General features: G+C 36.6%; 1 protein-coding gene across 4 annotated transcripts in view; it reads left to right on the top strand.

Moving 5' to 3' along the window:
• The window catches only part of LOC150106342 (Fanconi anemia group I protein-like), a 506,449-nt gene that overhangs the window by 424,766 nt on the left and 58,588 nt on the right, over nucleotides 1-23,095 (top strand). For all 4 annotated transcript variants that reach the window (XM_090392383.1, XM_090392381.1, XM_090392380.1 and 1 more), the window contains 2 exons: nucleotides 11,381-11,497; nucleotides 20,802-20,870. In XM_090392383.1, the coding sequence (XP_090248509.1) occupies nucleotides 11,381-11,497; nucleotides 20,802-20,870 (186 nt within the window). The remainder of the gene's footprint in view (nucleotides 1-11,380; nucleotides 11,498-20,801; nucleotides 20,871-23,095) is intronic.

The following is a 23,095-nucleotide window of genomic DNA, read 5'->3' as shown; positions in this document are numbered from 1 at the left end:
TGTATAAAAGGTGACATGAAAATGGAAGAAAAAGATATCCTTGAAGTATGGAGTAATTACTTTGAAAAATTGCTAAATGAAACAAGCAGTTGATAGCAGAGTGGAAAAAACACTCAACAGACATACAGTCAAGAATACATATCCATACTTAAAGTAGAAAAAGCAATCAAAGGCTTGAAATGTGGAAAGACAGCAGGAGTAGATGATATTCGACCTGAAATGCTGAAGTATGGTGGTATAAAAGTCTTACAGTGGTTGCACTGCATAGTTCAGAAAGCCTGGACAGAGGGATAAATTCCCGATGATTGGAGTAGAGCTCTCATAGTACCCATATATAAAAAAGGGAAATAAAACTGAATGTGAGAATTGCAGAGGCAACCCTCTGCAATTCTCAGAAAACCCTACTGAGTTTTCCTGGCAAGATTTATGCAAGCATACTTGAGAAATGGTTGAGAAGAATTGTGGAAGAAATGCTTGGTGAAGAACAAGCTGGATTCAGGCCAAATAGAGGTTGTCAGGATGAAATCTTCACTTTACGACAAATAGTTGAGAAAGCATGGGAATATAAAAAAGATCTGTATTTAAGTTTTGTTGATCTGGAAAAGGTATATGACAAGGTGCCAAGAGAGAACCAATTCAGTACACTACACTTATATGGTGTTAATGGGGCATTATATCAAGCAATACTTAGTCTTTATTTGAGTTGTAAGTCAGCATTTAGAATTGAAGGAGGTATAAGAAGATGGTTTAATGTTAAATCTGGTGTGAGACAAGGTTATCTATATGAATCATATTATGAAGGAAAGTGGTATTAAACACGATATCAGAATTGGAGATGTTAATGTCAGTTCTTTGCTTTATGCAGACGATGTTATACTTCTAAATAAATCTGCTACAAGTTTGCAACATTCCCAGACTAAATTGAATAACTGTTGTAATAGATATGGTATGAAGGTCAGCAATAAAAAGACAAAGACAATGAAAATAGGTAAAATTGTTGAAAATGTCAACTGCATTGTGAACGGAGAACCTGTGGAACAAGTAAAACATTTCAGCTACTTAGGCACGAATTTTACTGAAGATGGTAAATTAAATATGGAAATAAACAACAGAATCAACTAAACTGGTATGGTGGGAACTCATTTGAATAAATTCATATGGAATAAGAGAGAAATTAGTCGGAACACTAAATTAGCTGTATACAAGACAGTGTTCAAACCAGTTTTAACTTATGGATCTGTGAGCTGGGTCAGAAGAAAAACACTTGACCAAAGACTAGAGACTGCATATATGAGAGTCCTGAGAAAGATTAGAAGCATGAACAGATGGCATCAATGGCAATATCATATTAAAAACGAGGATATTAGGAAAGAAATTGACATTGTCGGCATCCAGGAATGCGTTATCAGAGCTAATCTCAGGTGGTATAGTCACTTAAACAGAATGAGCAAGGAAAAATTAGAAAAACAAGTGTTCTCTGCCAGGTTGTTAAGAAAATGACCCAGAAGAAGACCAAGATATAGGTGGATTAATACGGTACAAAGTGCTTTCGACGATAGAAATATAAGATTTGATAATGTTGGAATCTTGACAAGTAACAGACTGATTTGGAGGAAAATTGTAGGTAGGAAGTTAGTAATGATGTAAATGTTTCATGTAGTAGTATCATATCCTGTACACCCGTTGAGGGTACATATCAGGAATTTGATGATGATGATGGTAAATGTATTTTTTCCCTCTTTTGGTGTGTTTGATACTATGATGCTGTATTGTGAATTGATATTTGCTGATTGAGGAGGACAATAGTTAATAAAAGTGATGTAGAGATCCTGAAGGATAAATTAAATAGACTAGTAGTATGGACAAATTATATTGTTTGTTATTTTCATGCCAAAATTATTAGTTTCTTTGTTGCATTGATGGAACTGGACAAGAAATTGATATGCCAGGGATTTTAAGGTGATGGTGGAATGGAAGTTGAAATTCAGACTGCATATTGCAAAAACTTACAAAATTGCTGAAAAGATTCACTTGGATACTGAAGAACACATAGAGATAGGGAGGTTATAAGGCTTCAATATGTCCACATCTGACACTTATTGTGCACAGATTTGGTCTCCTTGGTTTCTTGGATATGACTAGAGATCAGAGTGAGTGACCAAGGTGAATATGTCTGTGGACCTTATGACGATCAATTGAAAATGTCTGGATTTATTTATTTTTTATTTTATTTATTTGTTTTTGATAGGTATAAAAGAGGATATGACAGTATCTTAGTTTACTAAAGGAGTGTTGTAGGACTTGTGAAGAAGAAAATTTTCAGTGCATGACAAGAAGGGAAAGAGCAAAGAGTCAACCTTGGAAGGTTGTATAAGAAAGTGATATAGCAAGGGCATGAGAATCAGATTATTTTGCTTGGAAATGAATGAATGAATGGAATAGTTAAGATGTAGGATAGTTCTATTCTAACAAATAGAAATGGAAGGATACAGTGTTATTAGCGAGGATAGGAAGGGAAGGAGGAGTGCTGCTGATGACAGCAGGAGAACTATGTCCACATATGGTAGACATGAAAGATGGAAATAGTGGTAATGGTTATGAGGCAGTATTGTGTAATGTGAAGGTTGACAGGAAAACATATTTAGTTGGATGTTGCTGATGTGGAGGGTGGTGATGAAGAAATGTATAAACAACTTGTATTAGTGAGCAAAGGAGGGTAATCATTATGGGTGATTTTGATTATGGCAGTATAAATTGGAATGAAGAGATAGCATTTGAGAATAAGGAAAATGAATTTCTCAAGTTCTTGAGAGATAACTGTCTCAGGTGGTATGTAAAGGAGGGCATACGAGGATTGAGAGCTTTAGATCTGATTATTTCATCAGAGGATGTAATCGTGAGTGGGGTTTCACACTTTCTCCGGCTGGTGAGAGTAGTCATGAAGTGATAATCTGGGTTGTGGCTTACTATATGCAGACTTTTGTGAGGAAATGATATATGTGGAATTATAAAGCTGGTGATTATGACAAGCTTAGGAGACAGCTTGGAGCGATAGCGTTGAACGGGGAGTTGAGTGTAAGGAAATAAACGTTTCTTGGGAACTGACAAAGAAATACATAATTGCATCAATGTGTGACTATATTCCTAATGCCAAAAAGCTGAATAAGGTAGGTGTAAAATGGATAAAACATGAAATCTGGAAGAAGATACTTTGGAGGCAATACAAGATGAATAATGATAATAATCAGTTTACATGGATACTCTTTATACATGAAGAGTATAAAGAACAAGCCAGAAGAGTGACTCAGTAAGGAAAAGAAAAGTGCATTAGAAGTAGAAATTAGCAAATCAGCTGAAGAAAAATCCTAGAAAGTTTTTTAGATTTGTGGCAAGTAGAAGGAAGAATGATCGTTGTAAGATGCTGTTAATGACGATAACTGCTGCAGAAGACATTTAAGGGTGTTTCATCCTGATCAGAGTGCCGTCATCAGGAACTTAAGTGCAGAGGCTATAGCAGAGGATGGCTTATTTGTTAGTGAGCAGCAGGTATTTGGGGAAATAAATAGCCTTCATATCAATAAAGTGATAGGATTTGATTACATATCACCACACATCTTAAGCGAATGCTCCAGGGAATTGGCATGCCTGTTTAAGCTTACAACAGTGCAGGTTCCAAGGGAGTGGAAGGAGGGTAAAATTGTGCACTGCATAAAGGAGGTGGTAAGGCTGCAGCTTCAAATTATAGGCCAATCTGTATATCTAGAGTTGTGGTGAAGGTACTGGAGAGATTGGTGAAAAGTTGGATACAGAAATGGGTTGATAACAGCAGTATTCTCTTTGGTTAACAGCATGGGTTTGTTAAATGGAGATCATGTTTCACTAACTTATGTATTATAACAAGGTGACAAATACCTTTAACCTGTGGAAATGCATACACAGTGGTGAACTTGAATTTTGACCTCAAGGGCTCACTCTAGTGAGTATGGGAATGACAAACTTGAGGTACCTGATGCTGGACCATGCCTTACTTCATGTAATGTATGTCTGTTATATTATCTGTAGACTGGTCCCTATCTTCTTTCTTTATACTTCCTCTCTTCTTCTTGTTCCTTCCCCTCAATGTTATTAGAGTAATTCGAGCGCTAGGGGGTGAATCTTTTCTATTTACTGTATTTTCTACCTTTAGTAGTGAGAGGAGTAGCCTATTCTAAGCAGTGGGAGTCTGCTGCTCTCCCAGGTTTGAAGCCATACCATAATCGTTTCCTGAGGAAGGCAATGGGAAACCACCTCAGTATTATTTCCAAGAAATATGGTGAACTTGGCAAATTTAGCTTCCACAACTGGCAAAAATGGGGTCTATTGGCAAACGATGGATGTCATGCCCAGCAGAAGAAGAAGAAATGAGGCTTCCCAGGTCGTTAACTTACGAAATCCTCAAATGGACAATGAGGATGGGATCCCAAGTATTGAGGAAAATAGGAAGAAAATAAGACATCCAAGCAAGAATGAGATAGAAACTATACGTGTTGCAACTTGGAATGTAAGAACAATGTTAAGAGCTGGTAAATTAGAGAATGTGAAGAAAGAAATGGAGAGGAATAAATTGGATGTGGTTGGTCTAAGTGAAGTCAGATGGGAAGATATAGGAGATTTTGAAAGTGATGGTTATAGAATTATATATTCCTGTAGAACATGGGGGGGAAATGGAGTAGCATTTGTGTTGAATGAAAAGGTTAAAAATTCAATAGAAAAAATAATATATAAAAGTGACAGCTGATTATGATTAAACTGAAAGCAAAGCCTGTGGACATAATGATTATACAGATATATATGCCTACAAGTGACCATGATGAAAATGAAGTAGAAGAGATATATAATGAAATAATGGAAGACAGAACTAAAAGGTGTACCATCTGAATGGGAGACCGGAATGCGGTGGTAGGTGAAAAGGTAGAGAAGGGAATAACAGGAAGATATGGCCTTGGAAAAAGGAATGAGAGAGGTGAAAGACTTAGAGTTTTGTAAAAGACACAAACTAATCATTGGTAATACTTGGTTTAAACTTCCAAAGAGAAGAAGATATACATGGAAAATGCCAGGTGATATCGCAAGATACCAGATTGATTATATGTTAATACAAAACAGGTACAGAAACAGTGTAAAAAGGATATCAACATATCCAGGCGCTGATATTGACCCAGACCATAATTTGCTTGTTATGGAATTAACAATACGATATAAGAAAATAAACAAAGGTAAAAGCAAGAAAAGATGGAACCTAGAAAAACTCAAAGGAGATGCAGGTAGGAAATTCAGAGAAGAACTGGAAAATAAAATAAGGAACGAAGAGAATATATCTGAAAAAACTATGGATGTTAATGCAAAAGGAATCAACTGAAAAACTTGATATGTGAAATAGCTGCTGAAGAGATAGGTTTTGTGGAAGGGAAAAGAATTAAAAAGCCATGAATTACAAATGAAATGATAAAAAAATGGAGGAAAGAAGAAGATGGAAAAATGTAAACACTGAAGAGGGAAGAAGAAAATACAAAGTATTAAATAATAAATTGAGAAGAGAAACTGATAAAGCAAGAGAGGAATGGTTAAAAACAGAATGTAAAGAAATGGAAAAAAGGGGGCGATATGATAAAATGTTTGAAAAAGCAAAAGAAATTATTATTATTCAGGCCTCCATGGAGTCAAAAGACTCATTGTGGGAGGTCCTTCCTAAGAAACACAAAGTCTATCAAGACTCATCGAGGGGAGGCCCCCCCCCCTAAGAAACACAAAGTCTATCATACCACTCCTTAAACTCATTGACCGTTCTCGCTCTCACCACCCCATCAGGCAATGCATTCCATGGTTCAACCACCCTCCATGCAGAGAAACCACTCTTCACCCTCTTGCTCACAGATTCCTTTCGTAACTTCCAGGGATGGCCTCTTGTCATCACTCCTTCCTGCTGTTCAACCAAGCGAAAGAACTCCCCAGTGTCAACCCTGTAACCACCTCTCAACAGTTTAAAAGTCTCAATCATATCACCTCTCCTTCTTCTATCCACCAAACTCTCTAGTCCGCATTCCCTCATCCGATCCTCATAACTATCATTGTACAGTCCTGAAACCATCTTTGTTATCCGCCTTTGTACCCTTTCCACAGTTAATTTATCCCCGTCATGTCCTGGGGACCAAATCTGAGAACAATAGTCAAAGTGTGGTCTGATCAGGGTCTTATACAACAGAATGATAACTGTTCTATCTCTGCAGGTCAGTGTCCTTCTCATTATTGCAGCAATCCTCTGTGTTACCTTCACCACCTTTGCAATATGTCCCCTAAATTTTAGGTTTCTATCAATCATCAACCCCCAGATCTCTTGTCTCCCCTACTTCCTCCAGTATAACTCCTCCCATAGAGTAAGCGGTGTCCCATCGATGTTTCCCAAACCTCAAGACCTTACATTTTCCTGCATTAAACCGATACCCCCCCCCCATTCATTTGGCCATCTGTCTAGCTTATTCAAATACTCTTGCAGGGCTACCGCATCTGCACTATTACTAATAATCCTTCCCAGCTTTGAATCATCTGCGAACAACTGAATATCCCCTTGCAATCCACTGACAATGTCATTGATATAAAGGTTAAACAATATAGGTCCCAGTACTGAGCCCTGTGGGACCCCACTTGTAACCTTCTGCTTCCTTGAAATTGCCCCACCATACACAACTCTCTGATACCTATCGGACAGCCAATCCTGAATCCAGTTGACCAGTCTGACATCCAGACCCATGTGCTGCAACCTGAATAATCAGCTTATCATGTGGCACCCTGTCAAATGCCTTTGCTAAGTCTAAGAAAATAGTATATGCCTTTCCCTCATCTAATGCTCTTGTAACTTTATCATAAAAGACTAGCATATTGCTAAATCAAAAGTGCCCCTTCACAAATCCATGTTGACTCTCACAGATAACATTACCCTCATCTGCCCAATGCTGTATACGGTCCTTCACTACTTTCTCTAAGATCTTACTAACTACTGATGACACACAAACTGGCCTATAATTAGACACTTCCAGTCTGCTACCACCCTTATGTAATGGCACTATCTTACCTTCCTTCCATTCCATGGGCACCTTTCCTGCAGCCAGACTTTCATTGAAAAGCCAGATCAAAGGCTGTCAGTTCCATAGCAAATTCTCTCAAAACCCGTTGTGAAATGCTATCCAGTCCCACAACTTTACTGACATCCAGAGTACTCAGTATTTGAAACACACTCTCTTCCTGTACCTCTAAACCTCGAACCTGCCCAATCCCTCTAGCATTAAAACTGACTCCTCCAGGATGAAATACTCCAATAAAGTATTCATTGAACAATTCTACTATGTCCTCTGCATCAGTCACTCTAATCCCATTTTTATCCCACAATATCATTCTTCCACAGTAATTTCTCCTTCTGTTGGCCACATAATCTAAAAAATATTTTCTTTGGATCTTAGGGCCAATCTCCTCTCATATTCCAATTTCATCTTCCTTACCATACTAGTCACTCTTCTGGCTTGTGCCTTATATTCTTCATGCATCTTCTCTTCACCTGTCTCCTTATATCTCTTCCATAGCCTCTTTTTCGCATGCAATTCCTGTTTAATCTTGTTTGTCATCCACTTTAATCCAAATTGTGTCCTCTTGTTCACTCGTGGTATACAACTTACCATTGCTGCTAACAAATATTCTTTCATAATTTCCCATGCACTAATGATATCCCGGCCTTCCAATTCCTCCCTCCATGAAACTTCCCCAAGTTGACGTCTTAGACTATTATAATCACCTGCCTTATAATTCCACATACCTTCCCTTCTCTTTGATACTCCTGCATGTCTATTCATTTTCCAAGTCAAAACCATATAGTCATTCTCTCCAACTGGTGGGAGAGATGTCATCTCAATTATTATCAACTCTTCTGATGCTATAACCAAATCACAAATATTAAAAAAAGCATAAGAAATCTGCCATTAGAAGATAAGCAAGGAAAACTGATTTATGATATTGAAATACAGGGTGAAAGATGGAAGGAATACATCGAAGAACTTTATGCAAAAAATTAAAGACCAACAAAGATTGAATTGGAAGAGCAAAATGAAATCTCAACAGAAGAAAGAGGTCCTGAAATACTAAAGAGTGAAGTAGAAACAGCAATTAAGGAATTACAAATTGGAAAGATGGAAGGAGTGGATGGAATACCTAGTGAAATCCTAAAACAACTGGAGAACAAAGGTATAACAGAAACATGGAAACTCTGCAACCTCATTTACAAAACAGGAGTATGGCCTAAAGATTTCACAGAGAGTATTCTTATACCAATTGAAAAGAAAAGCAATCCTGCTAACTGCAGTGACTACAGAACTATAAGCATGCCTCCAGAGTACTGCTAAGAATATTAAATCAACGATTGTATAATAGAATGGAGTATTTTCTGGAGATGATCAATTTTTTGGATTTAGAAAAGACAGAGGAACCAGAGATGCAAATTGGAGTAATGAGGACCATATGCGAAAGGAATATAGAAGTAAATAAAGAAGTTTATGTATGTTTCATCGACCTTGAAAGAGCATTTGACATGGTGAAATGGGAAAATCGGATGGAAATATTATGCAAAATAGGTTTAGATTGGAGAGACCGAAGGTTAATAGCTGAATTATATATGAACCAGACGGCCATAATAAAGACAAAAGTAAGAAAAACTAAAAAAAAAATGTGTAATTGGCAGAGGTGTAAGACAGGGATGCTGCCTGTCACCGACGCTCTTCAATATATTTGCAGAAGAAATGATAAAAGAAACATTTGATGAAGAGAAAAGAGGAATCACTATTGGAGGAAGAACAATACAAAATATTAGATTTGCAAATGATCAAGCAATATTAGCTAATACCGAAGATGAACTACAGCACCTAATGCAAAAATTTGAAAATATATGCAAGAAATATGGTATGAAAATTAATGCAAAGAAAACAAAAGTGATGAGAGTCTCCAGGAAACCAGGAAATATCAAGGTGATGAAGAATGGAGAAAGTGTAGAGTAAGTGAGACAATACAAATACCTTGGTAGTATAATACAAGAAAATGGAAAATGTAACATGGAAATAAAAGAAAGAATTATCAAAGGAAAATATGCCTTTTATAGCAAGAAAAATTTGTTTATTAATAAAATGAATAAAAATCTAAAGAAATGGCTTATTAAATACTATATTTGGAGTATGACTTTATGTGGGTTAGAAACATGGACAGTTGGGAAGAAAGAAGCTAAAATGTTGGAGGCATTTGAAATGTGGTTATGGAGAAGAATGGAGAAAATAAAGTGGACTGAAAAAATCACCAATGAAGAAGTATTACAAAGAGTTGAAGAAGAAAGGAATTTACTAAAGACCATAAGAAGAAGAAAGCATAACTGGATAGGACATGTATTAAGAGGAGACAGCCTGCTGAAAAGAATGATAGAAGGGAAAATTAAGGAAAGCAACCAAGAGGAAGAAGACGACTAATGATGCTTGATGATATAATGGGAACAAGAAGATATCAGGAAATGAAGGAGGAAGCAAGAGACAGAGGAAATTGGAGGAAGGGAATCTACTGAGTTATACCATTGGACCTGTCAAGAGACAGAACACTAATGATGATGACTTGAATTTTGCAAAAGCTTTTGATAGACTGCCACACCACAAACTGTTAAATAAATTGAAACACGTGCAATTGGATAACAGTCTTCAGTTGGATCAGTGACTGGCTGTCAGATAGGTATCAGAAAGTTGTTCATGGGGGTGCAGTATCCTAAAAAAAAAAAAAGGAAGGTCACTCATGGTGTACCGCAAGGGGTCAGTTTTGGGACCATTGTTGTTCAATTTATATGTTAATGATATTGGGATGGATTTCACTGGTTATATGCAGCTGTTTGTAGATGCAAAATCAGGGAGAGCAATGCAGAGTCAAGCAGGTGTTATGGCCTTACAAGAGGACTTGAATAGGTTTTATGGGCAGGTAAGTAACTATCGGTTCAATGTTGCAAAGTGTAAGGTTTTGAAATTTGGTAAGCAATGATTGGATGCAAAGTATACACTTGGTGGGGAAACTTTAAAAGAAGTAGAGGAAATGAATGATCTAGGAGTGATGGTGGACAAGGGCCAGAAATTCAGGGGCCACATTGTACAAGCTGTGAAGATGTCACATCTGATAATGGCAATGATACAGAACCTGACATGCAGAAATAGGGATGTTAAATGCCATTGTATGTCTTGATTAGGCCTCATATGGATTAATGTGTATAGATTTGGCAGCCTGGTTTTCATGATGATGAAAAGGCCCAGGGAAGATTCACAAAAGTAATCGGTGGTCTTTGGAATGTGGCGTACGAGGACAGATTGTGAGAATGTAAGTTGCAAAGCTTCATGAATAGGAGGGAGGGGGGGGGATATGATTGAGACATATAAGCTAGTCAGGGGTTGTTATCAGGTTGACATGGAAGAGATTTTTCATAGGATGGGAGAGTGGGGGTAGAACAAGAGGCCATTGCTGAAAACTGTGTAAGGAGGATGTGAGCAGATGGTGAGGAGTAGGGTCTTTGAATGGAGAGAGAGATTGGTGAGTGGAATGCATTGCCCGAGTGTGTTGTTGAATGAAGACGCATTGAATCGGTAAAGGCACAGCTGGGTGAGCATTATGTGCAATAGTGTATACCTCCCACAATGAGTCTCTTGCTCCATGGAGTCAGATGATAATAATAATATTGTAAATAATGACTGACATGGACTTCTTATAGGGTAAGTCTTGATGCAGTCAGGAGATGCCCATATAATATTTTTTATTTCACAATTGAAATTTCACTCATTACTCAAATAAGTAAGCCAAACAAATATGGAATAGAAAGTAATCTCTCTACTCCTTATATTGTGTCAGTTTCTGTGATTCTTAAGAAGGCAATGAACGTTTTTCAACAGAATTGTTCAGAATCCCCCCTGAGAAGCTTCTTTCAGGAATTCAGATATTATACAGTTGACTCTCAGAAAACTCTTAGGAACTGTAGGAATGGTTTGTTATAACAGTTAGTTCACTGTAGGGAATCTTTATAAAATAACATTGTGCTTATGGGAATTTTTTGTAGTTTGTTATAGTGTGTGAATTTGTTAATACTGGTGTTGGCTATAGTTAGAGGAGGTGTTTGTACCCTAAATCCAAAATTTAGTATCATAATGAATAAAATAAATTTAGTTAACTATTTTTCAAACAAACATTGGAATGTTTTTTAATTTTGAAAATTGCAAAATAACTTTCATAAATCTTTGTTATTAGTTTCTTTTTTAGTAATTAAATGCAAACCACAATTTGTTTTCCTTAGCACCTGACACTCTATGCCAATAAACTAGGTCACTTGTTTTCCCACTTTGAGAAGCTAGTCAAGTTATCAGGTACACACCTCACACCTAACGTGTATGCCCTTATCACATACTTGCAGGTACTGAAATATTTAATTAATAATGCTATCAATTCCTTTTTAATTTTGTTTTGGAATTAATATAAAATGATGTAATTTTCTAAATTACATAAAAATGATGTAAAAGTACAAGGAAATTGAGATTTTTCAGTGCTCTGTTTTTTTGATAATTTTGTTTTTAATGTTAATTTTATAAAATTTTGACCATTACCAAGATACCACATAAAGGTTTGTCACTAAAAAAAAAAAATAATAATAATTGCCTTAAATGGTCTACTAAGGCATTACTAGATCAATCAAATGCCACTCACCCAATACCAGTCATCGTCATCTAGTAGAGATAACTAGAGTACTGAAATCTATAATTGCATGTTTGATTCAACAGTGAGAAAAACAGAAATAGTTAATGAGGTGGAAGGTAGAGTTAAACTGAAAATCGAGAAAATCTTCTGGACAATTGTGCGAGACATCACAGAGTGTTTGACAAACATTCAGCCGGAATTTCTGCCTGCCAACTGTACATCCTTGATGCAGGCAATGGATATGGGAATCATAAGATGTTGTGCTGTATAAAATTGGTGAATCATATCCTAGATATGACTGAGCAAAGTATACTGACATCATCTTCCAGAGACAGGTGAGTTCGAAAGTAACTTTCTCCAGGCATTACAATTTGTTGCCAATAGTTGGTGAGAAAGTAGTAGTAAGACAATTCAGAACTGTTTTTCTCACTGCATTTTAAAGTGTTTAGGCTTGGAGATCCTGAGACAGCCAAAAGTGAATAGGAGACCATTTCAGAAGTGCAAAAATTGGGAACTATGGAGAATTCAAAGGTATCTACAGTAATATTGAATGTTACAATGCTAATGAAGATGATTGTAAGGTTAAAATTGTTGAAAACATTTTATCAAAACACTAGGACGTGGAATTAGAAGGTGAGGAATGTGATAAAGGTGACACATCTGAATTTGAATGAGTGGCTAAACAGGATGCCAGGAAATTTAATCATTTACAACAGTACTTCATGCAGGAAAACAATGAAGGCAGTTCGTTGTCTGCTGTAGATATCTGTGCTGATTTTGTACACTCACAGTCAGTCAAAAGAACATGGCAGAGTACGTGGGATAAATTCTTCTGTCAGTAACTATTAGGAACTAAAAGTTGAAAAATAAGTATGCGCAAGTTTTTATATAAATTGCATGTCACATAAATTAAATGTTGAAGTATCAAAGATTTTCTACTATGGTGTATATTTTGTTTTAATAGGATTAGATAACTGGTAATTGACTTAAGGAATTTACATCGCATAAAACGGATATTAATTAAAGGAAACTTTAATGAATACCTTCAATATTTCAGCAACGTCATGTTGCCATCTTCAGGAACATACAAATATGATATGTGCATGCAGGCACTAACAAAAGCAAATGAGGAAGAAGGCAAGAAACTAATATTGTTCCTAAAGTCCTAATGTTGCCCCTAATGGGCTAATTGGGTTGTCTTGGCCGTTAGGCTGAAGTTCTCATGATGTTAGTCTCCCAAATTTGGGGCAGTCTCATGCACCCAAATTTGTTGAGGTTTGGAACGTTTTTTAGAGCTGCTGATGATTCCATGAATAATCTTTTGTACTTGAACTTGCTGCGGTGTATTATTTTAGTTTTCTTCAAACAAATTCTATGGCATGGTCTGCAAGCCAAGAGTGGCTGTACTCGTGAAACTGGATGTAGTCTTTGTGTTCTGAAATCCTCATATTCACTGTCCTGCCTGTTTAGCCAAAGTAGGACAATGTACAGCTGCAAGGGACCTGGTATACACCAGGTAGGTCTAGGGAAAGTGGTTGGTCTTTGATAGAGCAGATAAGGGATGTCAACTTTTTATATGGTCTATAACAAGAAGTTAGGTCATATTTTTTGAGGATATTGATTATTTTCTCAGAGGTGCCCCGGACGTAGGGGGATGGTGATAGATTTAGTGTAATATTTATTGTGAAGGGGGGGGTTACTGGTTTTTTAGTATTTTGGGGGGGGGTTGTAGCCATTGGCTAAGAAAGTGTTGACGATGTGGTTTAGTTCAGTGGTTAGGGCATCGTCATCTGAGCATATTAATTTTGCTCTGTTATATAGTGTTTTTATAACCCCATATTATTGTGAGGGGGGGGGGGGATTATTGGTGAATGTATCTGCCTGTATGGGTGGGTTTTCTATAAACAGAGAAAACCAACGATCCATCAGGTTGGTGAGTTATTAGAGTATCTAGGAAGGGGAGGGTGTTGTTTTCCTCTTTTTCCAAGGTGAACTGTACCCTGAGGTGTTGGTTGTTTAAGTGTGTTAGGAAGAAGTGGAGTGTATCTGAGCCATGTGGCCAAATAGCAAACACATCATCCATGTACGGAAGCAAAATAGGGGGTTTTTGTGGGGCAGAGTTTAAGGCTTTTTCTTCAAAGGTCTCCATAAAGAAGTTGGCCAAGGGTGGGGAAAGTGGTGAACCCATGGATGTCCCCTGTATCTCTTTGTAGAATTTTCCTTGCCAAACGAAATAGCCTAAGTTCATTATGAACTGAAATAGGGCTGAGATATCAGGCAGAAATTTGGCTTGGATGAGCTCTAGGGTTTCCTTGAGTGGGACATTTGTGAATAGGAAGGAGATGTCAAAACTGACCATTATGTCACTGTGTTGGAGTGTAAGGTTTTCTATACTGACTTTGAAGTGAGCTGAGTTTTTTTATGTGTGATGGTGTGTTGCCAGTATAGTATAGTATGTGAGAGCTTTGGCTAAATGTTTGGCTAATTTATATGTGGGAGAATCAATGCCATCCACTATGGGACGTAATGGCACATTTAGTTTATGTATTTTTGGAAGTCCATCTAATGGGGGGGGGGGGATCTAGAGTTAAAAGGTTTTAGTTTGTTAGTAACTTCCACAGGCCAAGAAGTTACCTTCTTAAAGAGTCTGTGGAGAGTTCTAATCTGAGAGCTGGTAGGATTATATTCAATAGGGAGGTAGGCAGTACGGTCTAATAATAAAGCATTAAGCTTATTCCTGTGTAGTCCTTTTGGTTGAGAACCACCATGGCGTTTCCCTTATCTGCTTTGGTGATTACTATTTTTTAGTTTTTTTTTTTTTCATTTTTAGTAGCGCTGCCTATTTTTCTTTGGATAAGTTGGTTTTTGGAGGTTTTGCTTTAGTGAGAACACCGGCTACATCCAGTCCGACGTTGTTGGCGATGTGGTTAGGAAGGTTGCGAATCCCACATTCTATTTGGATCATTATTTCCTTGGCAGGTATTCTTTTAGGAGCTAGTGTGAGATTGTGGCCACGTGAAAGTGCAGTGAGTGCTTCAGGCTTCAAATCTATGGAAGAGAAGTTGATTACCATGTTGAGTGGTTGTTGTGGTACAGAAGTAGAATTCTTTATCAAGTTATCATATTTTTTCATGTGCAGACTATGTATTTTTTCGAATTCTTTTGTTGCTGAAGTGCATGAGATGTAATTAATATCTGTTTTAGGCATTGTAAATTCCTTGAGTCAATTATCAGTTATGTATGACCAACATATAAGCCTTGCTACAAGAATAATTGGATTAGGACAACAGATGTACCCTTGAACATATTTTCTGTGTTGATATTGATGATGAGGGAAATTTCAATATATTTTGCTATTATAAACCATTTGAATAAATGATTTGTTGCTCAGTGAAATGTTATTGTTTCTTTTTATATCTATTAACATGATTCTTCATATAATTAGAGCAGCCACTTAATTGCGTCAAATGTTCTAGTTCTAAAGTGTCCCAATAAACTGGAATCTACTGTAGTTTACATTCTTCTGACAGCAAGGCTATAGGCTGTTAAGCATTTATTAAGCAAATCTTTTAGTTCTTTAATAATTTTTCTCCTAATTCTTTAATCATTTCTATTTTAACTCCATCTCTACTGGTCATTTAATATTTTTAACATCTTTTATTATTTGTTCTCTTTCAAAGTTTTGTTTTTCTGGAATACATTCTTCTCCTTTTTCCTGTTCTACCAGCTTTTATCTCATCTTATTTTCAACATTGCTTGTGGTATTATACAATTCCAAAAAATACTGCCCAGTCCTTGCAAAATTTGGCCTTTTTTTTTTATCTCTAATATCTAATTCATCTAGGGTTATTTCTCCCCCCCCCTCCCATATTGTGAGATTTCTACATAGTACGTTCATATTCTCAATATCGTCTATTATTTCTGGGATTATTTTATATGTTTATATGTAGGGATATGCTGAATACAGGTATGACTTGGTTTACTCTGGAGTCAGGTTCCTAATATTTCTGGCATCAATTGAAGCAAAAATATAATGGGAACATATGTAAATATGTTAAGTTTCTTTCCAAGATTTTCAGTAATCAATACTAAATACTTGAAAAATGTTTTATTTTTCAAGTATTTAGTATAAAAGAAAGACAATTTACTGCTTAAAAATGATTAAAGACACTTCAGGCATCCAGTAAGTGAGTCAGTGGTCTCCCACCATCATCTTCCACCTAAAGACAATCATAAACATTCATGGCCACAGCAGAATTCAGACCTACAGTCTGTTGGAAAGCAAATTCAATAACCATTCAGCCGACCAGAATGGTAATTATTTGGCAATTTAACTAATTTATGAGCAATTCTCAGATAATCTAAAGTCTTCCCTCATATTCTTCTTCTTCCTGTTATGCCTTATCTCATCTGGAGGTGGGTCTTTTTACATGATGCAACCTTATGCGCACGATCCCAGTCAACTTGTCACAGATCCTGACGTTGGGTGAAGAGGTATTCTTTGTCTGTAGGAGTGTGTGTGTGTGTACACTGGGCTGGTTTGCTTGTGCTGAGGGATGAAAAACCCTCCATTTCCATATGAGACTGGCTGATTCACCTTTAGTCAAAAGAGACCAGATAAAGGTTCCTCACATCATGGACGGGAATCGAACGCAGATCTTTCAGACCAAAGGGTTTGTCTATACTGACTGAGCTACAGAGGCTCTAAAGTCTTCCCTCATATGTATGCATGCGACGGTGGTCTGAAAAGCCTAACAATGAAAAAACGAATTTATCATTTCAAAATTATTTTTATTTTCCAACATAATCTCCCTTAAGACTAATACATTGATTCCAGTGATACTCCAGCGCCATTATCCCGTCCCTGTAGTGGTTCTCAGTAAGATCTGCAAAATACCCCTCCACAGCTGCAATCACCTCTGGATTCGAAGAAAACCGTTTACCAGTGAGGAAGAGTTTTAGTTTTGGGAAGAGATAGAAGTCAGACGGAGCCAAATCTGGGGAATAGGGTGGATGTTCCAACAATTCATAGTGCAGATCCCTTGATTTTCCCATTGCCAAAGCACTTTTGTGGGCAGATGCATTGTCCTGATGAAATATGATTTTTTCTTCTGCAAACTGGGTCTGTTCTCATGAATTTTTTCTTCTAGTCTGGTTAAAAGATTGGAATAATATTCCCCAGTTATTGTTTTACCCATTTCAAGATAATTAATAAACAAAATGCCTTTAGCATCCCATAACACCGATGTCATGACCTTTCCTGCTGATGGAATCTACTTTGTCTTCTTTGGCACTGAACAACCAGCTTCTGTCTACTGTTTCGACTGCTGTTTGGATTCTGGTGTGTAATGGTGAATCCAAGTCTCATCCATAGTAATAAATTTGATGCACAAAATCAGTTCTATTCTTGTTAAAACGCTCCAAGTGCATTTTAAATCACTGTTCAGAGATTTTCATGCAAGTGCGTTTTTGATCTAGTGTGATCAAAAACTGCACCCATCTTGTGCAAAGCTTTTTCATATGCAATTCTTCGTGCAAAATTTATCCTACATGTTCGTTTGAAATGCCTATAGTCTCGGCAATTTCACGCACTTTGACTCACCGGTCATCAAATACCATATTGTGCACTTGATCAATGATTTCTGGTGTTGTTACACTTTTTGGACGTCCTTCACATTGATCATCTTCAAGGCTGGTACGGGCACATTTAAACTCAGCAGCCCATTTCTGAATTGTCGAAAACGAAGAAGAAAAGTGCTCATGAACTTCAAATGAATTTCTTTTGGCATTAAACCTTCTTTTACAAAGAATTTTAGAACCACACAATACTCGATTTTATCCATTTCAAGGGATACAGACAACACTTTTGCTTAGACAGCTGTATAAAACAAACTACATGATAGAATGACTTGCAGTTTCATATGGATGCTTATGATAGATGTACCAACTTAGAAAAAAAAAAACCTTGCCAATAGGGTTGCCAACTATGGTTGAGGCCGAGACCATCCTCATATAATAGAAATTTCTCTGGCCAAACAGATTTTATGACATTTAATGGCCTAGTCATAATTTTGTTACATGTCTTCAATTTATGAGATGAATTCTCAACAATTGCCCTAATGCTGAGCTTTTCTTGAAGCTTCAACCCTGTGAAAACTTGTCTTACCTCTTATATTGTCCATTCATCTTACTGATGGTCTACCACTTCCCCTTTTCCAGTACATCTTATTAAGTAGTACACTTCCATTCTTTTTTATATGAGCATATTTCAGCTTTCATTTGCTAGTGGTCTTAAGGAGGCTGAGTACTATGAATCTTCTGCAGGACTCGTCTATTTGTTTGCCTTTTAACATAGAGATCCTCAAGAGGCTCCAGTAACACCATATCTCAAAAAGTGGTTAACCTTTGCTATCACACTTTTGAGGTAACATCTTACCATCTTTTACATCCATAAGTTATTACTGAATAAACAGCTGCATTCAGGATCCCCAACTTCATTCCTAGAGTGATGGATCTGTCTTTCCAGACTGTAACTGATAACAAGTTTGACAATTGTCCAGATCGTTCCTAATTCTCTTTTTATGTCTTTTAAACATCATTTCTTCACGTTGATGATGGATCCTAGATATTCAAACATGCTAATGTCAGTTTTTTTTGTTATATTACATGCTTTTCTTTGTATGTTTTTCTTTTAGAAATCACGATCTCAGTCTTACTGTGCTCTTGGTGATCGCAACCTTAGTTCAGGAGGAATAATGGGGAGTTTGTGGAAGTGTGGAGTGAGTTTGACTAACAAAAGAACTTACATAAGAAGGATGGTTTGCATCTAAATGGATGCAGTGTTCAATGTCTAGAAAAAGTGTTGTTGATTAAAGTGGAAGAGCAAAATCATGTGTGAACTGGAACTTTTTTTGTAGGGGGGGGGGCTGTTAAGCAAGTACACAGATATCAGTGATGTAGATGAGTATAAGTATGTGAATAAAATGCCTAAGTTAGTACTGCCTGCTGTAACAAACCAGAATGGGATAGTTAGTATAAAGCATCAGGATAGCAGCTGACCTAAGAGGCTTTTGCACTTTATGTACACTAATGCCAAGAGCATTTGGAACAAGAGGTTTTTGGCATTGATTAGTTCATCCTGGCCAAAGGTTATTGGCATTAGTGAAACATGGCTAACAGAAGATGATGATATAGTAAGTGGGATATAATGTGAAGGGTATGTTCAGGGAGAATAGAGAGATTAAAGAATACTCGGAGGAGTATTATTGATGATAGCCAATCAGCTGCTACCAAAAAGTGTAGAAGTTCAACTGCAGGCCATTGAAAATAGCACATTTGAGACCATCTTGTGTGAGATAGTGGCCAGCAGAACATAATGTATACAGTTGAATGCTTCTATAGGCCAAGTGATGGAAAGGATGATGGGGGATAGTATCCATTGGCAAATAAACTCAATGAGTGAAGGGCAGGTAATTATTATGGAGGATTTCAACTATGGGTGCATACATTGGAAGGAAGAGAGGACACATGGAAAGAATGGAAATGGAATTTATGCATTTACTAAGGAATAATTACCTAAAGCAGCATGTGATGGATTGTACTAGGGTGTTTGAGTGCTAGATGTAGTAATTGCATCAGATAATGTGTCTATAACCAATATGTGACCACAGTATATGGAATTACAGGGCTAATAAGTATTGACAAGCTTAGAAGATTGTTTGGATCAGTGCCATGTAAAACTGCAAAGACTGGATGTTGATAATACAAGAGAAGTGGTAAAGGAGTGCTTGAAAGAAGTAATTGCAGACTCCAGTTAGGAGAATAAATCAAGTTAGATGGTTTAATACCATTATTAAACTGGAGCTACAAAAAAATAAAAACTTGCAGAGGAAATTATATTAGTGAAGTGACCAGTGAGCATGTTCAACAAGTGAGGAGAAAGTAGGCATTTTTGCCTAACTTTGTTGCTTACCCAATCTAATCCATAAATGTTATGCTTAGGTGTTGAAAGTTTTTCGCTTGCTTATACTATGAATTAAAGATACCAAGAATTTATATTCTTAGTTTAATCCTTTTCTAAGCGTAAGCAAACAATGTTTGTGCATGGAATATCTTCACAACTAGGCTACGTGCATATAGAGACCAATAACTTCACATCATTGTCTTTGTATCCCCCATAATGCAAAGCACACACATAATACAATGCATTAATGGTAGAGCTTCTATGCAGACCAGTTTTGACTTTTATTGAGATCTCATCAGTGGGAGCCAGACCCAGAAGAGAGATCAAGTTTGAAGTAATGCAGAAGTCATATACAAGTATACTACTTTTATGCTAGATGTATAAGTAATGTATATATATTCAAGTATACTACTTATATATGACTTCTGCATTACTTTAACCTTGGTATCTCTTCTGGGTCTTGCTCCCACTGATGAGATCTCAATAAAGATCGAAACTGGTCTGGGTAGTGGCCCTCCCTTAATGTATTACATTAAACACATCTGAAAGGCTGCATGCTTTTGCTTTATGGGATACTAAGGCAGTTGATGTGTAGCCCAGTTGTAACAATGCTTCATGTGCAAACATTGTTCGCATACACTTGGATAAAGGATTAAACCAAGAATTTTTATTTCTTGGTTTAATCTATGTCTAGAGTTTCTTCCTAAGAATTCCCAGGAAAAATTCGTAATCTTTTAAAATTCCTGATTGTAAGGAATAGTATAAATGTTTCCCAAGAAATTTGAGATATTTTGTAATCTTTTTCATAGTGTGAATTCAGCTGCTCTTTCTGAACAAGTTGGCCTAGTTGTGAAAATATTTCACATATAAACTTTATTTCAAATATATATGATCAGTATATCTTTGCCTTTGGTTTTAATGAAATTTAATTTGCATTAAGTTTTTAAAGATAACATAGAAAGTTGTTCATAAATCATTCAAACTTAATTTTAGTAAGTTTTTTATGAATTCTTGTTTTGAGTTTCTTATCTGTTTTTTGTTTGTTTGTTTGTTTTTTCAGACACCTTTGACTTATAAATCAAATAAACATGGCAAAAAAAGGCAAAAATTAGATTCTGTAGCAGAAAAGGTAAGAGTGATTGTATAATAGAATAATTAGGAAATTGTAAATTACATATATTGAGTGTTTGGCTTATCCTTGCCTTTGATTTTTATAAATGTAGTACTGTAATGTTTAATATAGATATGCTAAATATCCATGATCAGTATTATTTATTGATTGTTATTTAGTGATCAGATATTTCAAAAACAATAACTCAACCATCTTCAGCAAAACAACTACAAGCTAATCTAAAACAAGCAAGAATGTATAATAATCAGCTAAAATAATCGCCTTTTAAGATAGGTGCTGCATACACATGTGCATTACCAGGGGTGGTGTCTTAATCTGCTAAAGTGGAGCACCAACCATAATGAAAAACACATGTAAACTGTCATATAAATAATAAATAAAAACAACTAATTACAGCCACTTAGAATCAGAATTTGCCACACTTTCATTCTTGAAAACCTATTCCTATTAGGGTGATATCAATGAACTTCATGTCTTTACAATGGGCGATGTTCAGTGTTGACACCATGCTGATCCAAAGTGGACAAATGATTCCCAGTAATAGACCTGGTTTTGGCATTTGCTAATTGTCTTCTCAATGGAAATGGCAGTCTCTCAAAGTACAAGAACATGGGACCTGATATATATACCAGATTAAGAAAAGAGCAGTAACCATTCCTTGGTGTTGGACAAAAAGGCTAGTTGTTACAAGGCACAAAAGTGGAGACAAAACTGAAACTCCAGGATTCTTCTGAATTCTGGTAATTTACTTGGAAATGCTTGGAGACCTTTCTCTTATTGGAGATGCCACAGGAAGAAGGCCCATAATTGTCAGTGATTCTTTGGACATTAGGGATTGGGGGGGGGGGGATATAGGCTATGTCAGAGGATATAGTTTATATCCTAACACTATTAGGGTGGTGCAGGTGAGAGTGCATGGACATTAATATGCCAAATGAGTGTGTGAATGGATGAATAAAGTTGGATGTAGTTCATGAGGTAACAAATCGCAGTGGGATGGCCCATATATATGTATTGGGGGGTAATTGTAGACCCAGGAAGCAAACTAACCTTTATGTAGACTAATGCAAGATGCATTCAGAACATGAGGTGGGGCATTGTTTAGCTCTTCCTGGATCTAATTCCCCCCCCCCCCCAATACATATATATGGGCCATCCCACTGCGAGTTCGTTATTGATATTTGGTGAGACATGGCCTTATGGCCATGTACTTTATACTTCTCATGAGATGGATGATCATCTTTCTCTTTAAATATTATTCATAAGCCTTTCCTTTTTAGCAACTCCTACTTAATGGTATTACTCATCTATTTAATTCCTACTTTATTTATTCTCCTGACTCCACTATTCCTTCCTTCAAATGTCTCTATACCATTTCCCATGTACTACAAACATACTTTCACTGCAGTTTGTCATTATAATGTAACTTTTCTTTAGTGAAAAATCTACATATTTAGCCACCTCTCAAGTCAAAACTACAAAATCATTATATCAGTCAGTGGCAGTGTAGCCATTTTCATTAGACAGATCCTCTGATGCAATCACAACATCCTGACTCTCAATTCCCTGCTTTCCATCATATGATGCCTGAAGTAATTATTCCTTAGTAGCTTCACAAATTCCATTTCCTTTCATCCATGTATCTTTTCTCCTTTCAGTCTATGTCTGCATAATTAAAGTCCCCCATAATAATTATTGCCACCACTCATTAAGTTTATTTGTCAGTGCATACCATTAGCATCGTCCTTTTTGATTTCTTGGCCTATAGCAGCAACAAACTCTATATTTTGTCCTTAGCCTCTGTCTTGCACCAGATAACCTCAACTGGACTGCTTTCCATTTCATTGATTCCTCTTTATTGTACAATGAAACCTGTGGAAAATTCATGACTAAACAAACACATGTAATAACCACAATAATAAGTAATTTCATCCTAAGTATCTTAGGACATCATCAGTACATTTAATTCAAACAATACTAGGAATAACATACAGTTAGGGTGCATGATTGCAATGAAATCCCAATATGCATGCAGTAGTGTGTTATAGAATTAAATTAAAATATATCTGGAGGGGTAAAAAAAAGATTACATTAAAAATAAGATAACATATATAAAAAATTGGGGTGCTTAAGGGTCAAAGCTGTATAACTGAGAGGAGACCTCCACATAGCCTCTAAAGGAATGCGGAGAACCGACCAGGGCTTCTGACCTAATGTCCAAT

The sequence above is a fragment of the Typopeltis vanoorti genome, chromosome 5 (genome assembly GCF_054136105.1).
Source record: "Typopeltis vanoorti isolate ZY-2024b chromosome 5, IOZ_Tvanoo_1.0, whole genome shotgun sequence".
NCBI lineage: Eukaryota > Metazoa > Arthropoda > Arachnida > Uropygi > Thelyphonidae > Typopeltis > Typopeltis vanoorti.
Note: the sequence above shows the minus strand (reverse complement) of the source record. Positions and strands in the feature narration are given on the sequence as shown.